The 16,451-nt window shown below is 48.2% G+C and overlaps 1 protein-coding gene across 2 annotated transcripts in view; it reads left to right on the top strand.

The window, feature by feature from the left end:
* The first annotated feature begins 437 nt into the window (after nucleotides 1-437).
* The window catches only part of SLC39A14 (solute carrier family 39 member 14), a 33,330-nt gene continuing 17,316 nt past the window's right edge, over nucleotides 438-16,451 (top strand). Inside the window, exons 1-4 of one of the 2 annotated variants that reach the window (XM_066593460.1) lie at nucleotides 438-596; nucleotides 2,120-2,358; nucleotides 10,274-10,454; nucleotides 15,297-15,466. In XM_066593460.1, the coding sequence (XP_066449557.1) occupies nucleotides 2,128-2,358; nucleotides 10,274-10,454; nucleotides 15,297-15,466 (582 nt within the window). In that variant the 5' untranslated portion in view covers nucleotides 438-596; nucleotides 2,120-2,127. The remainder of the gene's footprint in view (nucleotides 597-2,119; nucleotides 2,359-10,273; nucleotides 10,455-15,296; nucleotides 15,467-16,451) is intronic. The other variant, XM_066593459.1, reaches the window with a different exon arrangement.

Raw genomic sequence — 16,451 nt, 5'->3', positions numbered from 1 at the left:
CCTCCATGTTCTGGCAGCATTGGCACAGTGTGGGCACACTGAGGTGAGCAGCTACATTCTCCTCACACTGCCAGAATCCTGCCACCGACGCTACATCACGTGACTACTGTAACATTCCACTGTACTCCAGCATAAGTTACTACTGTAAAGGATACCACGTGAATATGAACAGCCAATCACAGGCGGGGACGGGTTAGTCGTGAGCTGCATTCCATTCATACAATTTACACAGGGTTCCGCCACTAGAGCGCGGGGTGTCTGATAGGATCGGTAGTGATGGAAGCCATATTGTCGGAGCCTAGTTCTCAGGTATAATGGGCGGTGTTGGGACGCTGCGGGGGACACTCTCTGCGGACGGATTTTATGGTTGAACTTGACCTCGTTGATGATTACAGTGTCTGTCTCTATCACGATGCACTGACTGTTGCAGATCTCTGGTGACGCCTCCTTCGTCACGGAAAAGAGGCGGAGCTGAGCTTGATGTGACGTTAAGGTTTAAAGAGCCAGCTCCCGAGCTCCACGTTGTTGGGCGCAGATCGTGATGTGCAGAGGGACCGGCAGCCCGTGAGTGTGTGTGAGGTCGGCTGCCCGGAGAGGTGAGTGGGGAGGCGGCTGGACCGGGAGGAGATTCCTTGTGACTCATTTCTATTATCGATGTGTACTTCTCAATGTCACTGCCTACAGTCACCCTGTGATACTTATTCCTGTGATACTGGGCTGTCACCCAGCCCCTGCAATGCTGCCCCCTGGCAGTCGCCCGGCGCGACTGTTGCCCCCTGGCAGTCGCCCGGCGCGACTGTTGCCCCCTGGCGGTCGCCCGGCGCGACTGTTGCCCCCTGGCGGTCGCCCGGCGCGACTGTTGCCCCCTGGCGGTCGCCCGGCGCGGCGAGACTGTTGCCCCCTGGCGGTCGCCCGGCGCGGCGAGACTGTTGCCCCCTGGCAGTCGCCCGGCGCGGCGAGACTGTTGCCCCCTGGCAGTCGCCCGGCGCGGCGAGACTGTTGCCCCCTGGCAGTCGCCCGGCGCGACTGTTGCCCCCTGGCGGTCGCCCGGCGCGACTGTTGCCCCCTGGCGGTCGCCCGGCGCGACTGTTGCCCCCTGGCGGTCGCCCGGCGCGGCGAGACTGTTGCCCCCTGGCGGTCGCCCGGCGCGGCGAGACTGTTGCCCCCTGGCGGTCGCCCGGCGCGGCGAGACTGTTGCCCCCTGGCAGTCGCCCGGCGCGGCGAGACTGTTGCCCCCTGGCAGTCGCCCGGCGCGGCGAGACTGTTGCCCCCTGGCAGTCGCCCGGCGCGGCGAGACTGTTGCCCCCTGGCAGTCGCCCGGCGCGGCGAGACTGTTGCCCCCTGGCAGTCGCCCGGCGCGGCGAGACTGTTGCCCCCTGGCAGTCGCCCGGCGCGGCGAGACTGTTGCCCCCTGGCAGTCGCCCGGCGCGGCGAGACTGTTGCCCCCTGGCAGTCGCCCGGCGCGGCGAGACTGTTGCCCCCTGGCAGTCGCCCGGCGCGGCGAGACTGTTGCCCCCTGGCAGTGGCGCGGCGAGACTGTTGCCCCCTGGCAGTGGCGCGGCGAGACTGTTGCCCCCTGGCAGTGGCGCGGCGAGACTGTTGCCCCCTGGCAGTGGCGCGGCGAGACTGTTGCCCCCTGGCAGTGGCGCGGCGAGACTGTTGCCCCCTGGCAGTGGCGCGGCGAGGCTGTTGCCCCCTGGCAGTGGCGCGGCGCGGCGAGACTGTTGCCCTTGCACTGTGAGCCTGCTTCCCTGTGTTGGCATCCTGTTACCCCAGGCCGTTGCCCCACTCCGTGAGCCCGTTGCCCTCCCGCTTTGTGGCTGTTACGTCGGGATGTTTCCCTGCTGTGTGAGCCTGTTAGCCCCATGCTTTGCCACTCACCCTGTTACCCAGAGCATCGCCCCACTCCATGAGCCCATCAGCCCAGGCCAATGCCCCACTCTGAGGCTGTAGCCCTCACGCTTTAAGGGCTGTTGCCAGTTCTACCCTACATTGTAAGCCTGTGGCCTCACGTTGCCGCCCTCCTCCTGCCCCACGCTCTGGTGACCCCATTGGGTAGTCCGTGCCCCTTATCCTGAGCCCTGCAGAGCCACCTATGCTGTATTTTTTTCTCCTCTAGACTCCATCATGGCTGGTACACGGCTACTTGCCTCCTTGCTGCTTGGTCTGGCACTCCTGAGCTCTTTGGCGCGGGCGTCTGCTCCGACCTCCGGTGATCAGCTGAGCGCGGCTTCCTTCATGCAGGACATCCTGGAGAGATACGGGGAGAACGAGACCCTCTCACTACTGCAGCTACAGACCCTCCTGGAGAGACTGGAAGTAGGAACGGGGTCCGGAGAGACCCGCAACGTATCCCAGGTGGGTTGTAGGAGCGCTAAACCTGAAACATGTTGCTAATATCTCTAACATACGTGTACGGCTGTGCAGGGGCGTAGCTAAAGGCTCATGGGCCCGGGTGCAAAAGTCCATCTTAGCCCCTTAATGCAGAGGCCTAACGTGAAGCTATTGGGCCCCAATGCAAAACCTATAATAGGGCCCCCAACTATAATGCTTTATTCATAGTACTGGGCTCCCTATATGGAGAAGAGAGGCCTTATGGGCCCCCTAAGGCTCCTGGGCCAGGGTGCAACTGCATCCCCTGCACCCTCTATAGTTACACCAGTGCAGCTGTGAAAGAACTGCCTCCTGGCTTGGCTGATAACAGGGTACAATACCATGCTTATCTGCAGAGAATATTGGGATAAGTTGTTAGTCAACAGTATTATCAGTGGCAGTAATAACTGTTGTCCGTTAGGGGTTGTGAATATACATTGTATATAGATTTCACCTATCTGTATACTGATATGAGATAATGCTACTGCCACTAAGGAGATGGAAGCTACACTGATCCACCTCCACTGGGGTCCAGTCCTTAAGCTAGACTGTCGGTGAGTGTGGCTGAGCTGCAGTACCAGGTACAGCCACAGGGTTGCCAACAGTGCTGTCTAGGTGCTGCAGGGAAGTGCTCCAATAAGCCCCTTCTGTCTGCTAATTGGAGAGGGTGCCTAGGTAGGAATCTCAGCGATCACACGTCAATGGCTTGTACTAGTGGTCTATCCCACAAAACCTTCTTAACCCCTCCAAAGCTCTAGAATACATGATGACTCTTTGGGATTTTCATCTCCACTTTTAAAAAGCCATAACTTTTCTTTTACCCCACCACTGAGATGCCGTTGGGCTTGTGTACTGTGTGGTGAGCTGCAGTTTGGATTAGTACCATTTTTTTTTAAAGTCACATATAATGTATTGTGTAACATTATTAATTCTTGGGGCGCGGGAAGGGGGGGGGGGGGCAAAAAATACATCAATTCTCCTTTTGTTTTTTTCTTGCTGTTCAATATGTGGTATAAATAACATAAAAGCTTCTTTTTTTTTTCTTCTCTGGGTCAGTACGATTCTGACTGTGCCAAAGTAAAAAAAATATATATATTTTTTTTTTTATCATCTTTTTTTTTTTTTTTTCTTCAACCCTTAATTGTATAAAGAGAAAAAAATATATAATCCTCTTATTTTTAAATCTATTATTTTTGGCATCGCTGGATTCAAAGACCCAGAGCTGTTTTGTTTTTCCATCCACTGACAGCAAGAACACTTAGAAAATGACCAGGAGCAGAATAAAAAATCTATATAAGAAAGTTGAAGAACTTTTCCTGTGTGAATTAATTTAGCTATTTTTTATAGAAAACTGGGAATCCCTTTATAAATTGTCCTGGGAGCCTTACTAAACACCAACTGCGTGTTCTTTAGGTTGCCTGACGGCATGGATGCTTTTACCTGTAGCTGATGTGCTGCAGGTTTTCTGCCGCTGGAAGAATCTGCACCGTTTGGGGTAAATTTAATGTCCAGATCCTCAGCAGATTTCACCCCTTTAATTGAATTGGACTAGAGATGAGCGAGTATACTTGCTAAGGCACATTACTCGAGCGAGCAGTGCCTTAGCCGAGTATCTCTCCGTTCGTCTCTGAAGATTCGGGGGCGGCGCGGGTGACAGGTGAGTTGCGGGGGTGCAGGAGAGGGAGAGAGAGATCTCCCCCGCCGCTCTCCACCCCCCGCCGGCCCCCGAATCTTTAGAGACGAACGGAGAGATACTCGGCTAAGGCACTGCTCGCTCGAGTAATGTGCCTTAGCGGGTATGTGCCTTCCCCCAAAAGGGGTAAGATTGTTTCAGTTTCAGCACATCTGCTACAAGCGAGTGCCCCCTGCAGTACTTTGCTTTGAAAGGGACTTGTAATTAAAAACTTAATGTATATAATAGGACATTTGCTATCGTAAATGTGTGGGATGTCCCACAACTGACCATAGCATAGGTGATAAGTCTAATGGATGGCCGTCTCACCGCTGAGACCCCCACCGATCCTGATGTCCTCCTCTCTTCTTCACTGCTGAGACCCCCACCGATCCTGATGTCCTCCTCTCTTCTTCACTGCTGAGACCCCCTGCAATGACATGGAGATTGAATGTAGTGGCAGGTACACATATGCAGTGCTGCTCTGTTCATTCCCAATGGACTGCTGGAGATAGCCAGGTACTTGCTCTGCTACTTCATTCAGCTTCCATTGATTTGAATGGGAATGAAGCAAGCTCTGGCACTCCCCGTCCAGATCCCAATGACAACGGGCTGGACAATCGGCAAGCAGCGGGTCCCTGGCGACTCACTATTGATGACCTATGCTGAGGATAGGGGCTCCTTAGTTTTTGCCTGGAAAGACCTTTTTAACTGCTGTTCAGGCAAGATGGCCGACCCTAAAGTCATGTACAGGTAATAGAATAAAAAATCTACAGTCGGAAGATAAAAACAGATCAGGGAAATGGAAAGTTCAGCCGCTCTCATCACTTATACAGTGACATGCCCTTCTCTGGTGACTCAGTCCTGATGGTGCCCTTCTCTTGTGACTCAGTCCTGATGGTAGACGGCACCGGTGTGTGATCTCTGCATGTATGACCTGTCAGGAGAGAATGTAGCAAAGTTTACTGTAAATTCTGTGCACATGCAGCAGGAAACGTTCTGCCCCCTCACTTAGTGGAAATTGGGAGGTTAGACTATAGAGCAGGTAGACTACAGACCGTATACTTCTCCTCCTCCTCCTCCTCCTCCCCTCCTGCCTTTGTTCTGCTGGAGCCTCCGTTAATATCCTGGGACAATATATGACCCGGGACAATCGTTGTCAGATTTCGGATTAGCGTTGTCAGCCTCCATCCAGGAAGATGTGGTAGATACTATAAAACTCCCCATTTATAATACTTGTGAATGATGTAAAGTAGTTTATCAAGGTTACAACCTAAAGGCCCCTTTACACGCAACGATTATCACTCAAAATTTGTTCAATCGAGCAGATATGAGCGATAATCGTTACATGTAAACGTGAAGCCATCGTGCATTATACGGTCACTTGTCGTTTATCAATGCGTTTCAGTCTGCATAAAAACAGTCGTTGGCTCGTTCGCTCGTCGTTGGGTTTAAACGGCATTCGTTCAGTCATTCAGTCTTTCATAGGACTTGAGGGGAGGGGGGAGTGTTCCGCCAGCTAACCACAATGACTCCTGCCTCAGTAGACAGAGGCTGTCTCTTCGCACTAATTAAACACCTCCTGGCCAGAGATTCTTCGTATATACACACCTACCTAAGCATACAACATATACCGTGTTTACATAGCTGGCGGCGATTTCAAACCATTATTTTTACGTGTAAACGCTCAGCATTTGCAAGCAAAAAAATCGATGGTTTGTTCAAACGACAATCGTTGCGTGTAAATGGGGCTTTAGGCTTCACTGAGCAGAGGACTCTTTATAGAGACCGTAATCGCCGCGGCCACCCAGTGTGTCCGTCTATAGGAACAAAATCCGCCATTAGTGGAATCTGAAATGTCCTGGATGATCAGTTGGTCATAGTACATCACCGTGTATACGAGGGGACGTATTTACTAATACTGTCTGAAGGCCCGTTTATACGAAACAATTATCACCCAAACTGAGTGATGATCATGCAGTGTGAATGCAGATGAAAGCGCTTCCGTCAGCAGCGGACATCGCGGGATCGCTGGCTTCTCGTTCCGAGTAAACCTTTCCCGCTCAGCATTTCACATAGAAGGTGAAGAGCGGAGCAAGAAGTCCGCAATCCAGCAGCGAAGCCGGTCAGTGTAAGCGCTCTGCCCAGGCGCTAACTACCTTAGCGTGACGTCGGCGCTCATGCAGTTGTTTACCCGACCGCCATCCTGTGGGACAGTGCCATAAGAGTTGGGCCTCTTGTCCACGGGCGATATCTCACCGCCTTACCTGCAGCGATAATCCATAGGGTAACTATGGAAAGCGCAGCCCGATGTACACGAGCGGAAAAGAGTGTTCTCCCGCAGTAGTATATCGCTACGCCCATGGACAGCCGGCCTTACAGGCCAAACTTAGAGCTCCTACGGTCCCTTAGACTAGGCAGTTGTAAAATGTGCCAGATTTATCACCGAATAATGGGGCAATTTAGGCTGCTCCCTTTTTGGACAAGTTGAAAAAAGTGTCCAAAAGTTTCTAAAACCTATGATAAACAAGCCGTAAGCATGTAAGCTAGTTTTCTGGTACAATTTTGTGTCTGAAAACTGTTATAGTAAATAAGCCCCATGTACCTGCGGGGGAAGAGTGTCTACTCTGCTATCTCCATCAGGTCCATAGGCTTTGAATTATAGCGGCAGCATGCATTCTCTCCCACCACTTCAATCAAATGGGGGACGCTGGGGACCCCTGTGCTCATGATCGGTGCGGTCACCTATCCTGTTGATGGACCTCAGCCATCTCTGTATAGTCACTGGTTTGCTGACCTTGCCGACATATGGGAAAACAAATAGATGTTGCATAGTGGGCATGAGAAAACGTAAGCACAACTAGATAAAAGGGGTTTTCCAGGACATATTGATGACTTGTCATCTGTATCAGATTTGTGGGGGTCTCCCACTTGTGATCCAGACTGATCATTTGAAGTAGGTGCTGCGCTTGTGTGCGTGCCGCAACTACTTCACTGTACATTTCATACTGTGTACAGTTCTGGTTACCAGTGCCCAGGAAGGATGTTGCAGTGCTTGAGGGAGTTCAAAGAAGGGTAACTAAATTAATAAACGGAATGGGAGGACTGGAATACCCAGAGAGGCATCAAAATTGGGATTATTTACCCTGGAAAAAAGATGGCTAAGGGGCGATCAAATAACTATGTATAAATACAAGAGGGGACAATACAAGGATCTCTGCCATGATCTGTTTATACCCAGGACTGCGACAGTAACAAGAAGGCATCTGCTACGTCTAGAGGAACGAAGGTTCCATCACCAACAAAAAAGGGGGTTCTTTACTGTAAGAGCAGTGAGACTGTGGAACTCTCTGCCTGAGGACGTGGTGATGGCAAAATCCATAGAGGGGTTTAAGAGGGGACTAAATGTCTTTGTAGAGCGCTACGACATTACAGGATATAGACATTAGGTGACCAGCGGGTTGTTTATCTTAAATGTTGATCCAGGGATTACTTTGGCTGTCATTATAGAGTCAGGAAGAAATTTTTTTCCTTCATATGAGCTAATTGGCTCGTTGTGCTTTTTCTTTTTTTTTTGCCTTCCTCTGGATCCACAAGGAGGTTGAAACAGGCTGAATGAGATGGACATTGTCTCCATTCAGCCTAACATACTATGTTACTATAGCAGCTGTGTCTGGTATAGCATCTCAGTCCTAGTCTCTTGAATGGGACAGAGCTGCTGTACGACCATGTGACTGATGAAAATCTCTTCGTACAGCTGATAGACAGGGGTCCCGTGCAGTAGACCCCCACTGATTGCATAATGATAACCTATCATGAGGGTATCTTAATCCCAGAAAACCCCTTTTATACCTTGATGCTTTTGGGCGTATATATATGCCCTTCTCTGTCTAGGTTTGTATGGCGTGGGATCGTGAGCCAATCCCGTTCCATACAAGGTGGGTGCCGGCTCTGTTTGACAGCAGCAGCCACGATCAATACTGATTCTGTTGACCTACAAGTGTCAAATCTTGCACTGACATTTATCAGTAAATGTTTGCTATTTCACAATTTCGTGTTTTCCACATTTAAGCTAGGGTTACATGATGGCTTTCAGCATGGCACATGGCGCACGGCCAAAAATCACACTATGGCCCTTCATATCACAGTCTAGTAAGTTGTTATATCCATGACCCAACAGCACAAAAAAATCCATCGGGCTTGGATTTATTGCAGTTATCATGTTGTGGTAACTTGCGAGTCACAACTCGGCTGTGTCTGCTTACCGTAGGATGGGATGGAGCGGGGCTGTACGCCAGGGTTCCCCAACTCCAGTTCTCAGGGACCCCAACAGGTCATGTTGTCAGGATTTCCTCAGTATTGCACAGGTGATGTAATTATTGTCGGGGCCTCAGACATTCCCACAGGTGTTCTTACTATAGGATATCCTGAAAACATGACTTGTTGGTGGTCCCTGAGGACCGGAGTTGGGGACCTCTGCTGTAGTGCAATCATTCGCTACACAATGTATGTCGTGACCAAAGTGTGTATAAATATGCATGCCTCTTCAGATCCAATCCATAAGCCTGAAGAAGAGCCCTGCGTCGGTTCGGAAGCTCGCTATTATTACATCATGTATTTTTGTTAGCCATTAAAAGGTATCATATCTACAAGATTACGTGGTTTCTCTTGCTGAGAACAATCACATTGTGACCAAAGTCGCCACACAGCTGTAGCCTAAAAACTTCTCTCCTCCATTTTTGAGTTGAATGTGGCTCCTGGCCATCGCTAAAAGGTGAACGTGCCTTACAAGGTATAAAGGACTGGAGGTCTGTGCACTAGCGATATGACATGTGGGGTACTGGAGCATGAGAACCTAGGGGTCTGCCGTGTCATTGGGGCTTATCAGAAACTAGCCACCCACATTTGGGTAGAATAAAATGCTCTACAGTCATCTTTTGAGCTCTTAGATACTCATTGTCAAAAAACAATCCCTCACCTAGAAGTAGTACCCTGTTGGGCCACCTGTAGCTTTGATACAAGATGTAATACAGGTGGGCATGGAGGCTCTAGTACCCTGTTTTACTGGCTTTAGCTTGGATACAAGATGTGATATGGACAGGCATGGAGGCTCTAGTACCCTGTTGTACTGCCTTTAGCTTGGATACAAGATGTGATACAGGTGGGCATGAAGGCATACAGGTTCCGTATGGTATCCTGCAGCATATCAGTCCATATTTGCTGTAACTGAGCCTCTAGATCATGCAAACATGTAGGCTGTTGAAGCTGGCGTCAGTCCCATACGTGTTCTATTGATAAATCTGACAACTGGGCAGCCACAGAAGTGTGACAATGTTGTGGGGGCTTCCTGTGACCCCCCCTTGTGTGTGCGGCCGAGCATTATCCTGCTGGAAGCCACCATGAGAGGAACACATGTTGCTGCAGGATGTCCTGAACATATCGCTGAGCTGTCATTGTCCCTCGTACCACTACAAGTAAGATCCCTATTGATTGACCTTGCTGACCTCCACAGCAAGACAGGGTTCCTGTATAAAGGCACATTTAGACACAACGATAATCGCTCAAAAGCCGTCTTTTGAGCGATAATCGTTCTGTGTGAATGTTCGTCCATCATACAGTTTTCGTTAAGCCGTCGCTCATCGTTGTCTTTCAGTGTGCTGAAAGACAACGATGAGCCTTATCAGGGATTCACAGCGGGATACAGCTGATACTATTATTTCAGCTGTAGTTCGCTCCCTGAACACAGGCGGGGTATGAAGAACAGAGCAGTCCAGCTCTGTTCTCCATACCCGGCACGGAGCGCTTGACTGTATAACAGCCGGGCGCTCCATGCAGAAAGCATCTGGATGCAGAACACAAGCGGAGACACCCCGCTTGTCATCTGCATCCTCCACAGGGGCACCCCCCTTGTCATCTGCATCCTCCACTGGGAGCGCTCAGCTGTATAACAGCCGGGCGCTGGAGCGGGGAACAGCTGGATGCAGAGGAAAAGCAGGAACACCCCGCTTGTCTTCTGCATCCTCCGCTGTCAGCGCAAGGTGATCACTCATCTTGAGCGATCATCTTGCGCTGTAAATGACCAACGATTATCGCGTAAAAGTCGCTTGAGCGACATCTTTTGAGCGATAATCGTTGTTTAAATGGGCCTTAACTCTCACTCAGTGTCTTTTCTCTGAGTTGCTCAGAACAGCCGGTTTATAATTCTCTATATCATTCTTCTTCCTCCAGTGTCTCAGCGCCTCCACCCTATTCTCTGCTCACAACCTGACCGCCAAATCTGCAGTTGACGCAGGGGGTCTGCAAAGTCTCTGCCCATCCATCCTCCAACAGTTAGAAACGAAAGCATGCCAGGAGAACACCGTCCTTCACAATGACACCGAGATTGAGGGAAGACCGAGCAGTGGTGAAGGTATGTAAGATGCCACCTACAGTACTGTGACCCACTAACAGATGTCGGTCCTTGTAGAACGTCTGTGCCAGGCCTGATATGTCCTCCTCATGCTATATACAGGGTGTTCCATTCAGACCTCCTACATTTCATCAGTTTGTAGAGTAGGACGTATGAATGGTAGGAAAATGATCCTAAAGGATATGTAAAAGCACACTAATAAACCTGTACATGTTCCCCATTGGTGGTATGAACAATATCCAATCTGTACTCCCATTTCTTGCAGTGTTCTCTCCAACATGTCTGATATGGTAGCAATCATATCATGTATGTGGGCTCTCACATCTGGGGGATCGTTCACTGTAGTCACAAATAAATGTACACGGGCTTTCATGTACGAGTCCTTTAAGATGAGCCGATTCTCATTTGACACAGTGTGACGTTACCGGTAGCCCATTCGATCTCCTCAGCCTGTTTGGACAGGCAGATGCATCATTGGCTCGTTGAAATGAGAATCGTTCATTCGCTGTGTAAGTGATGAGAATGACTGAACGATCGCTGTTTAAACTTAAAGGGGTTGTCCTGCGATAGCAAGTGGGGTTATACACTTCTGTATGGCCATATTAATGCACTTTGTAATATACATCGTGCATTAAATATTGGCCATACAGAAGTTATATACTTACCCCCTCCGGTGCTGGCGTCCCCCCATCTCCATGGCTCCGACCAAAGCCTTCTTCTCCCTGGATTAGATGCGCTTGCGCTGTCTGCCCTCTTCTGTCCGGCTCCGGCGTGCTTGCGCCGCAGAGGTCTTCTGCGCATGCGCAGAAGATCTGTGCGGCGCGAGCTCGCCGGAGCGGCCCCTTCGGCGCAAGCGCGTCTAATCCAGGCAGAAGGCGGCTTTGGTCGGCGCCATGGAGACGGGGACGCCAGCACCGGAGGGGGTAAGTTTTAACTTCTGTATGGCCAATATTTAATGCACGATGTATATTACAAAGTGCATTAATATGGCCATACAGAAGTGTATAACCCCACTTGCTGCCGCGGGACAACCCCTTTAATAGAAGTGCATGAGCCAATGATTTTTATGCCTACAACTAGTGAAACGTCAGCGAATATCGTTCGTCATTGGGTCGACTTTCGCTCGTCTGAACGATTTTGTAAACGATAATAGTTTAGTCTAAAAGCACTTTACTTTAAAAAAAAAAAAAAATTAAATTTCTTTGAGACAAAAAACCTTATTTATCAAAACTATTTGGCATTAAAACGGTATTTGTTGCTCATGGCAACCAACTGCAGCAAATCTCTTTACTTACACTATTGCGGTAAAATGAAATCGGAGCTGTGATTGGCTGCTGTGTGCAGGAAAGGACCATTTTAGTGTTAATGTTTAATCCTAAAAAGGAGAAAACGAAGCACTGTAGGCCCAACCCACAGTAATCTAAAGCGCATTCAGCCTCCCAAATCTTCTTTCTTAGTTAAATCATGGGCAGCACATTGATGTGTTTTGGAGACGCAGACCCTTCTTCAGAGATGCCTGGAAAGAGTACTGGTAAAACAAATGGAAGAATAAGTCAAAAAATAAAAACAATAATTAGGAACAATAATAAACTCAACAAATTAGCCGGGGTAGATAAATGCACTAAATGATTAAGAGATTATATGATCAGTTAATAAATTTATATAAGAAGTAAAATCTAATGCAATGTTTTTACATTTAGTGAGTAAATGGAGCATGAAATGATCATAATGATAAAAGCACAAAATAGCGAGCCTGAACAATTAATATCTACCGTATATTCCGGCGTATAAGGCAACCCTCCCCCCTCCTCCCCCAACTGTCACCTTATACGCCGGGAATACAGCGGAGCAAAAAAAAAAATCATTACTCACCTCCCCCGGCGTTCTGCGGCGCTGCTGCACGATGTCACTCCCTCCTGGTCCCCGGCAGAGCATTGCTTTCTGAATGCGGGGCTTGAAATCCCCGCCTCCAGAAAGCTAATACTGTGATTAGCTAACACACGCCGTCAGCCAATCACAGCCATTCAATGACATCATTGAAAGCTGTGATTGGCTAAAACACACGTGGCTTCAGCCAATCACAGCCATTCAATGATGTCATTGAATGGCTGACGGCGTGTGTTAGCTAATCAGAGTATTAGCTTTCTGGAGGCGGGGATTTCAAGCCCCGCATTCAGAAAGCAATGCTCTGCTGGGGACGAGGAGGGAGCGTCATCCTGCAGCAGCGCCGCAGAACGCCGGGGGAGGTGAGTAATGATTTTTTTTTGGACACTTTCTTTTTTTTTTTTTTTTGTATTACCGGCGTACAAGACGACCCCCGACTTCAGAGCAGATTTTTGGGGGTTCAAAAGTCGTCTTATACGCCAGTATATACGGTATATAATGAAGCATAAAATAATACTGGTATCAAAGCCAATGTATAGCTAAATAAATACATATGGTTTATATCATTTGCTAGTCTAAAAAGATAACAGTGAGGACCAAGAACCTAATCTAATCAGGAGTGGTAGTAAAATAATGTAATAATAGAATAACCTGCCCCATTACACATGGGGAGGGTAACTGGACTGACAGCACCCTACCGACTATTCTCTAAAGAACTGCTCTCACTCCCGGGATCACATCCTTCACAGGAGTCTCTCTCATACTGATGGATTGGCGGTATGAAGGGAATGCCCTGTATATAGTATCTAAGAAAGTCCTACTAGAAGATGATACCTGTCAATGGCCAAGTGTTCAGAAGAACAGCCGGCTCCGGTGATTGGCGCACACCTTGGCAGCTGTGACCATTATTAGCTTTCTTCTTGATAAATGTGTTTGATGTAAATTAGAGCGGAATGGCTTTAGCCAAGTATAAAGATACTAACGTGAACCTCACAGCTGCTCTCTTTCCACGTCGCGTCCTTGGATGAAGGTACAGGTTCCTGCTTATGGAGTTTTGTTCTTTCAAGGTTCTCCTCACAAGCTCATCTCTGAAGAGCTCTGTAGGCTGTATAGACGGAGTCTGACCCCTTTCAGTCTTTGGCAGGGTCGTATTAATAGGGTCTATTCCAGCTGCATTTTGCTATGCATCCCAGGCCATAGGCTTTCATTAGTCAAACTGAGGTCAATGAGGTCTCCTTTTGAGCAACTTTCTGTCCATTGCTGGCATTTGTGCCAAACCGGAGTAGCATGGTCAAATATACCAATCTGACAAAAACAAATGGAAACCTAATCGACCTTATTGTTCTCTGACTAAGGACAGTCCATAGCCTGGGACCTAGAGTAAAACACCGTGTGAACAGAACTGTAGAGGTTAATTTTCTTCCAAAAAAAAAGTAAAAATCACCCGTAACTATAAGTCCATGTTGTCCTCTTCTTTCAAGTTATTTTAAAATGGTTTAATCCACACATGAATAAGGTTCTACAATGTGCTGATACTTTGTACTTCAGGTATATATTCAAATTCCCCTCCATTTTTAAGATACTAAGGCTTGTTCACATCACCATTGAATTCTGCTTAAAACATGGTTAGAAGCTAAACAGACCCCATTCTAGTCAATGGGGTCTGTTCAGTGCCATTCGATTCTCTCATAAGATGTATCCTTTCGGCCAGGGTGTGCCATTGTCCTGCTTCCCAAATGGAGCAGGAAAAGAGAAGCCCCCTAGCGCTGAAGCGAATGATCTCGTAGTTTGCTGTCAGTGAATGAGAACACTTGTTCACAGGCAGTAAACCTATACATATCTAGTCCTGTTCCCAGCTGAGAAGTGGATTCGGTTGTATCCAGTCTGGACAATGCTCTGTGAGCTCAACAGCCTGGACTTCAAACTGAGAGAATTGTGCAGCAGCTGCTGAAATGTTTAGCTCTCAAAGCATTGTCTAGAGTGTTCTACAACTGTATTCAATTCTTATCTGAGAGCAGGACTAGATGGGTATAGGGTTACTGTCTCTGAATGTAGGGGTGTTGTCTTTCACTGACAGTAGACATCTTGAAAATGGTGAGGAATTGAAACCTAAAGTATATTAGAAAGTTGTAGAACTTTTTCATTTATACAGTGATAAAACTTATTACCTAAAAGCTTAAAACTGCTCTCTTTAAAAACTTTTGACATGTCATGGGGACATGTCAAATGTTTTGATTGCCAGAGATCCAGCTGCTCAGATCCCACCCAATCGATTTGTTAGACTGAGCCAGATGAAGTGCTCACTCAAGTGCGGTCGCTGCTCACTAGCTAAAAATGGCCTCATAGACTTTGTATTGAGTCTGTCTTCAGCTAGGGAGTGCGTCAGCCGGCTACTTCCAACGATCTGTGGAGGCTTTAACAGCTGGACCCTCAGCGATCAAAAGTCTTGACATGGCCCTATGACAGAATTTGCCTATCTAGAACTACCCTCTTTCTCGAGGCAGCTACCACAATGGTGATGTAGTCCTTGCTTCCACCACCATTTGTGCATATGCTCCACTCAGGACAATCCCATCCCATGTCCTATTTTCTGGTAAAGGCTATGTATCAACCACTATGTGAGCATCTGCTTCTTGAACGCGGGATCCCTGAACAGAAAACTTGCCTAATTATACACACCCGAACCTATATAGCTGCATATTATGGCAGATCTGCCACTCTGGACTCCAGGAAAGTTGCGTGACCACTCCATCCATGTATTGGAGTCATTTAGGTTTTCAAGAAACAGAAATGCTAAGGAACAGGCGAAGAGAGTTTCTAACAACTTGCCAGAATAGGACAACTAGGATATATATTAACCAGTCAATGATCTTGGTGAAAATTTTCTAAGGTGCATTTGCACCCAAAATATAATAACTGTTACATACACATTCCTTACTTTGTCCTTTTATCCCACAGTCTGGGGTTTTGGGTTCCTGGCAGTCACCGTGATCAGCCTGTCCTCTCTCATGGGTGTCTTCTTTGCCCCATGTGTGGAGAGACCCATCTTCCGACGAATGCTTATCTATTTCATCGGCCTGTCCATTGGCACGCTGCTGTCTACTGCTCTCATGCAGTTGATCCCGGAGGTGCAGTACCAGTGTTCACCATAGGGGAGGCTCTACAGAACATTTACACACACTGACCATTTATGTATAATGATCGGGGGAGTAGCCAGTATTAAACACATATATAATATAAATTTCTCATAACATACACTTACAACTGACTTGCATATACTGGTGGGTTGGAGGGGACCCATGTCCTGGAGTCATACAGTAGCATAACCAATGCTCGAGTCTCAGAAGGTGCTGCCTCTTATTCCCCTGTGTCCTTGATGAGCTGACAGATCTATCTTTAATTCAGTTTATACGTGTTGACGCTTTTTTGCAGGCCGCTATTTTGTAGGATGAGCCATTATTCCGATTTGCAAAAATTTGGCCAATTCACTTAGGATCTCATTATTAATATTCGATTGGCTCACCGATCAAAACTGGCGGTCACTGCAACAAGTGGATGTTAATATGTTCTTTCAATCGGAATGTTAAGGTCATTACAGAATATGGCGGATATAGAAATGATTTGTGATGTTAATTTCATACATCAATTCAACATCTTTCTTATTTCTAGTGTGTAATTAAAGGGGTTGTCCCGCGATAGCAAGTGGGTCTATACACTTCTGTATGGCCATATTAATGCACTTTGTAATATACATCGTGCATTAATTATGAGCCATACAGAAGTTATTCACTTACCTGTTCCATTGCTGGCGTCCCCGTCGCCATGGTGCCGTCTAATTTCAGCGTCTAATCGCTCGATAAGACGCGCTTGCGCAGATGGGTCTTTTCCCTTCGGCTCTGTCTGGCAGCAGCGGTGTTCTGGCTCCGCCCCCTTCTACGCGTCATTGCGTAGCTCCGCCCCGTCACGTGTGCCGATTCCAGCCAATCAGGAGGCTGGAATCGGCACACGTGACGGGGCGGAGCTACGCAATGATGCCGGACCGAGCCGAAGGGAAAAGACCCATCTGCGCAAGCGCGTCTAATCGGGCGATTAGACCCTGAAATTAGACGGCAC

The sequence above is a fragment of the Eleutherodactylus coqui genome, chromosome 2 (genome assembly GCF_035609145.1).
Source record: "Eleutherodactylus coqui strain aEleCoq1 chromosome 2, aEleCoq1.hap1, whole genome shotgun sequence".
In the NCBI taxonomy this organism is placed as follows: domain Eukaryota; kingdom Metazoa; phylum Chordata; class Amphibia; order Anura; family Eleutherodactylidae; genus Eleutherodactylus; species Eleutherodactylus coqui.
Note: the sequence above shows the minus strand (reverse complement) of the source record. Positions and strands in the feature narration are given on the sequence as shown.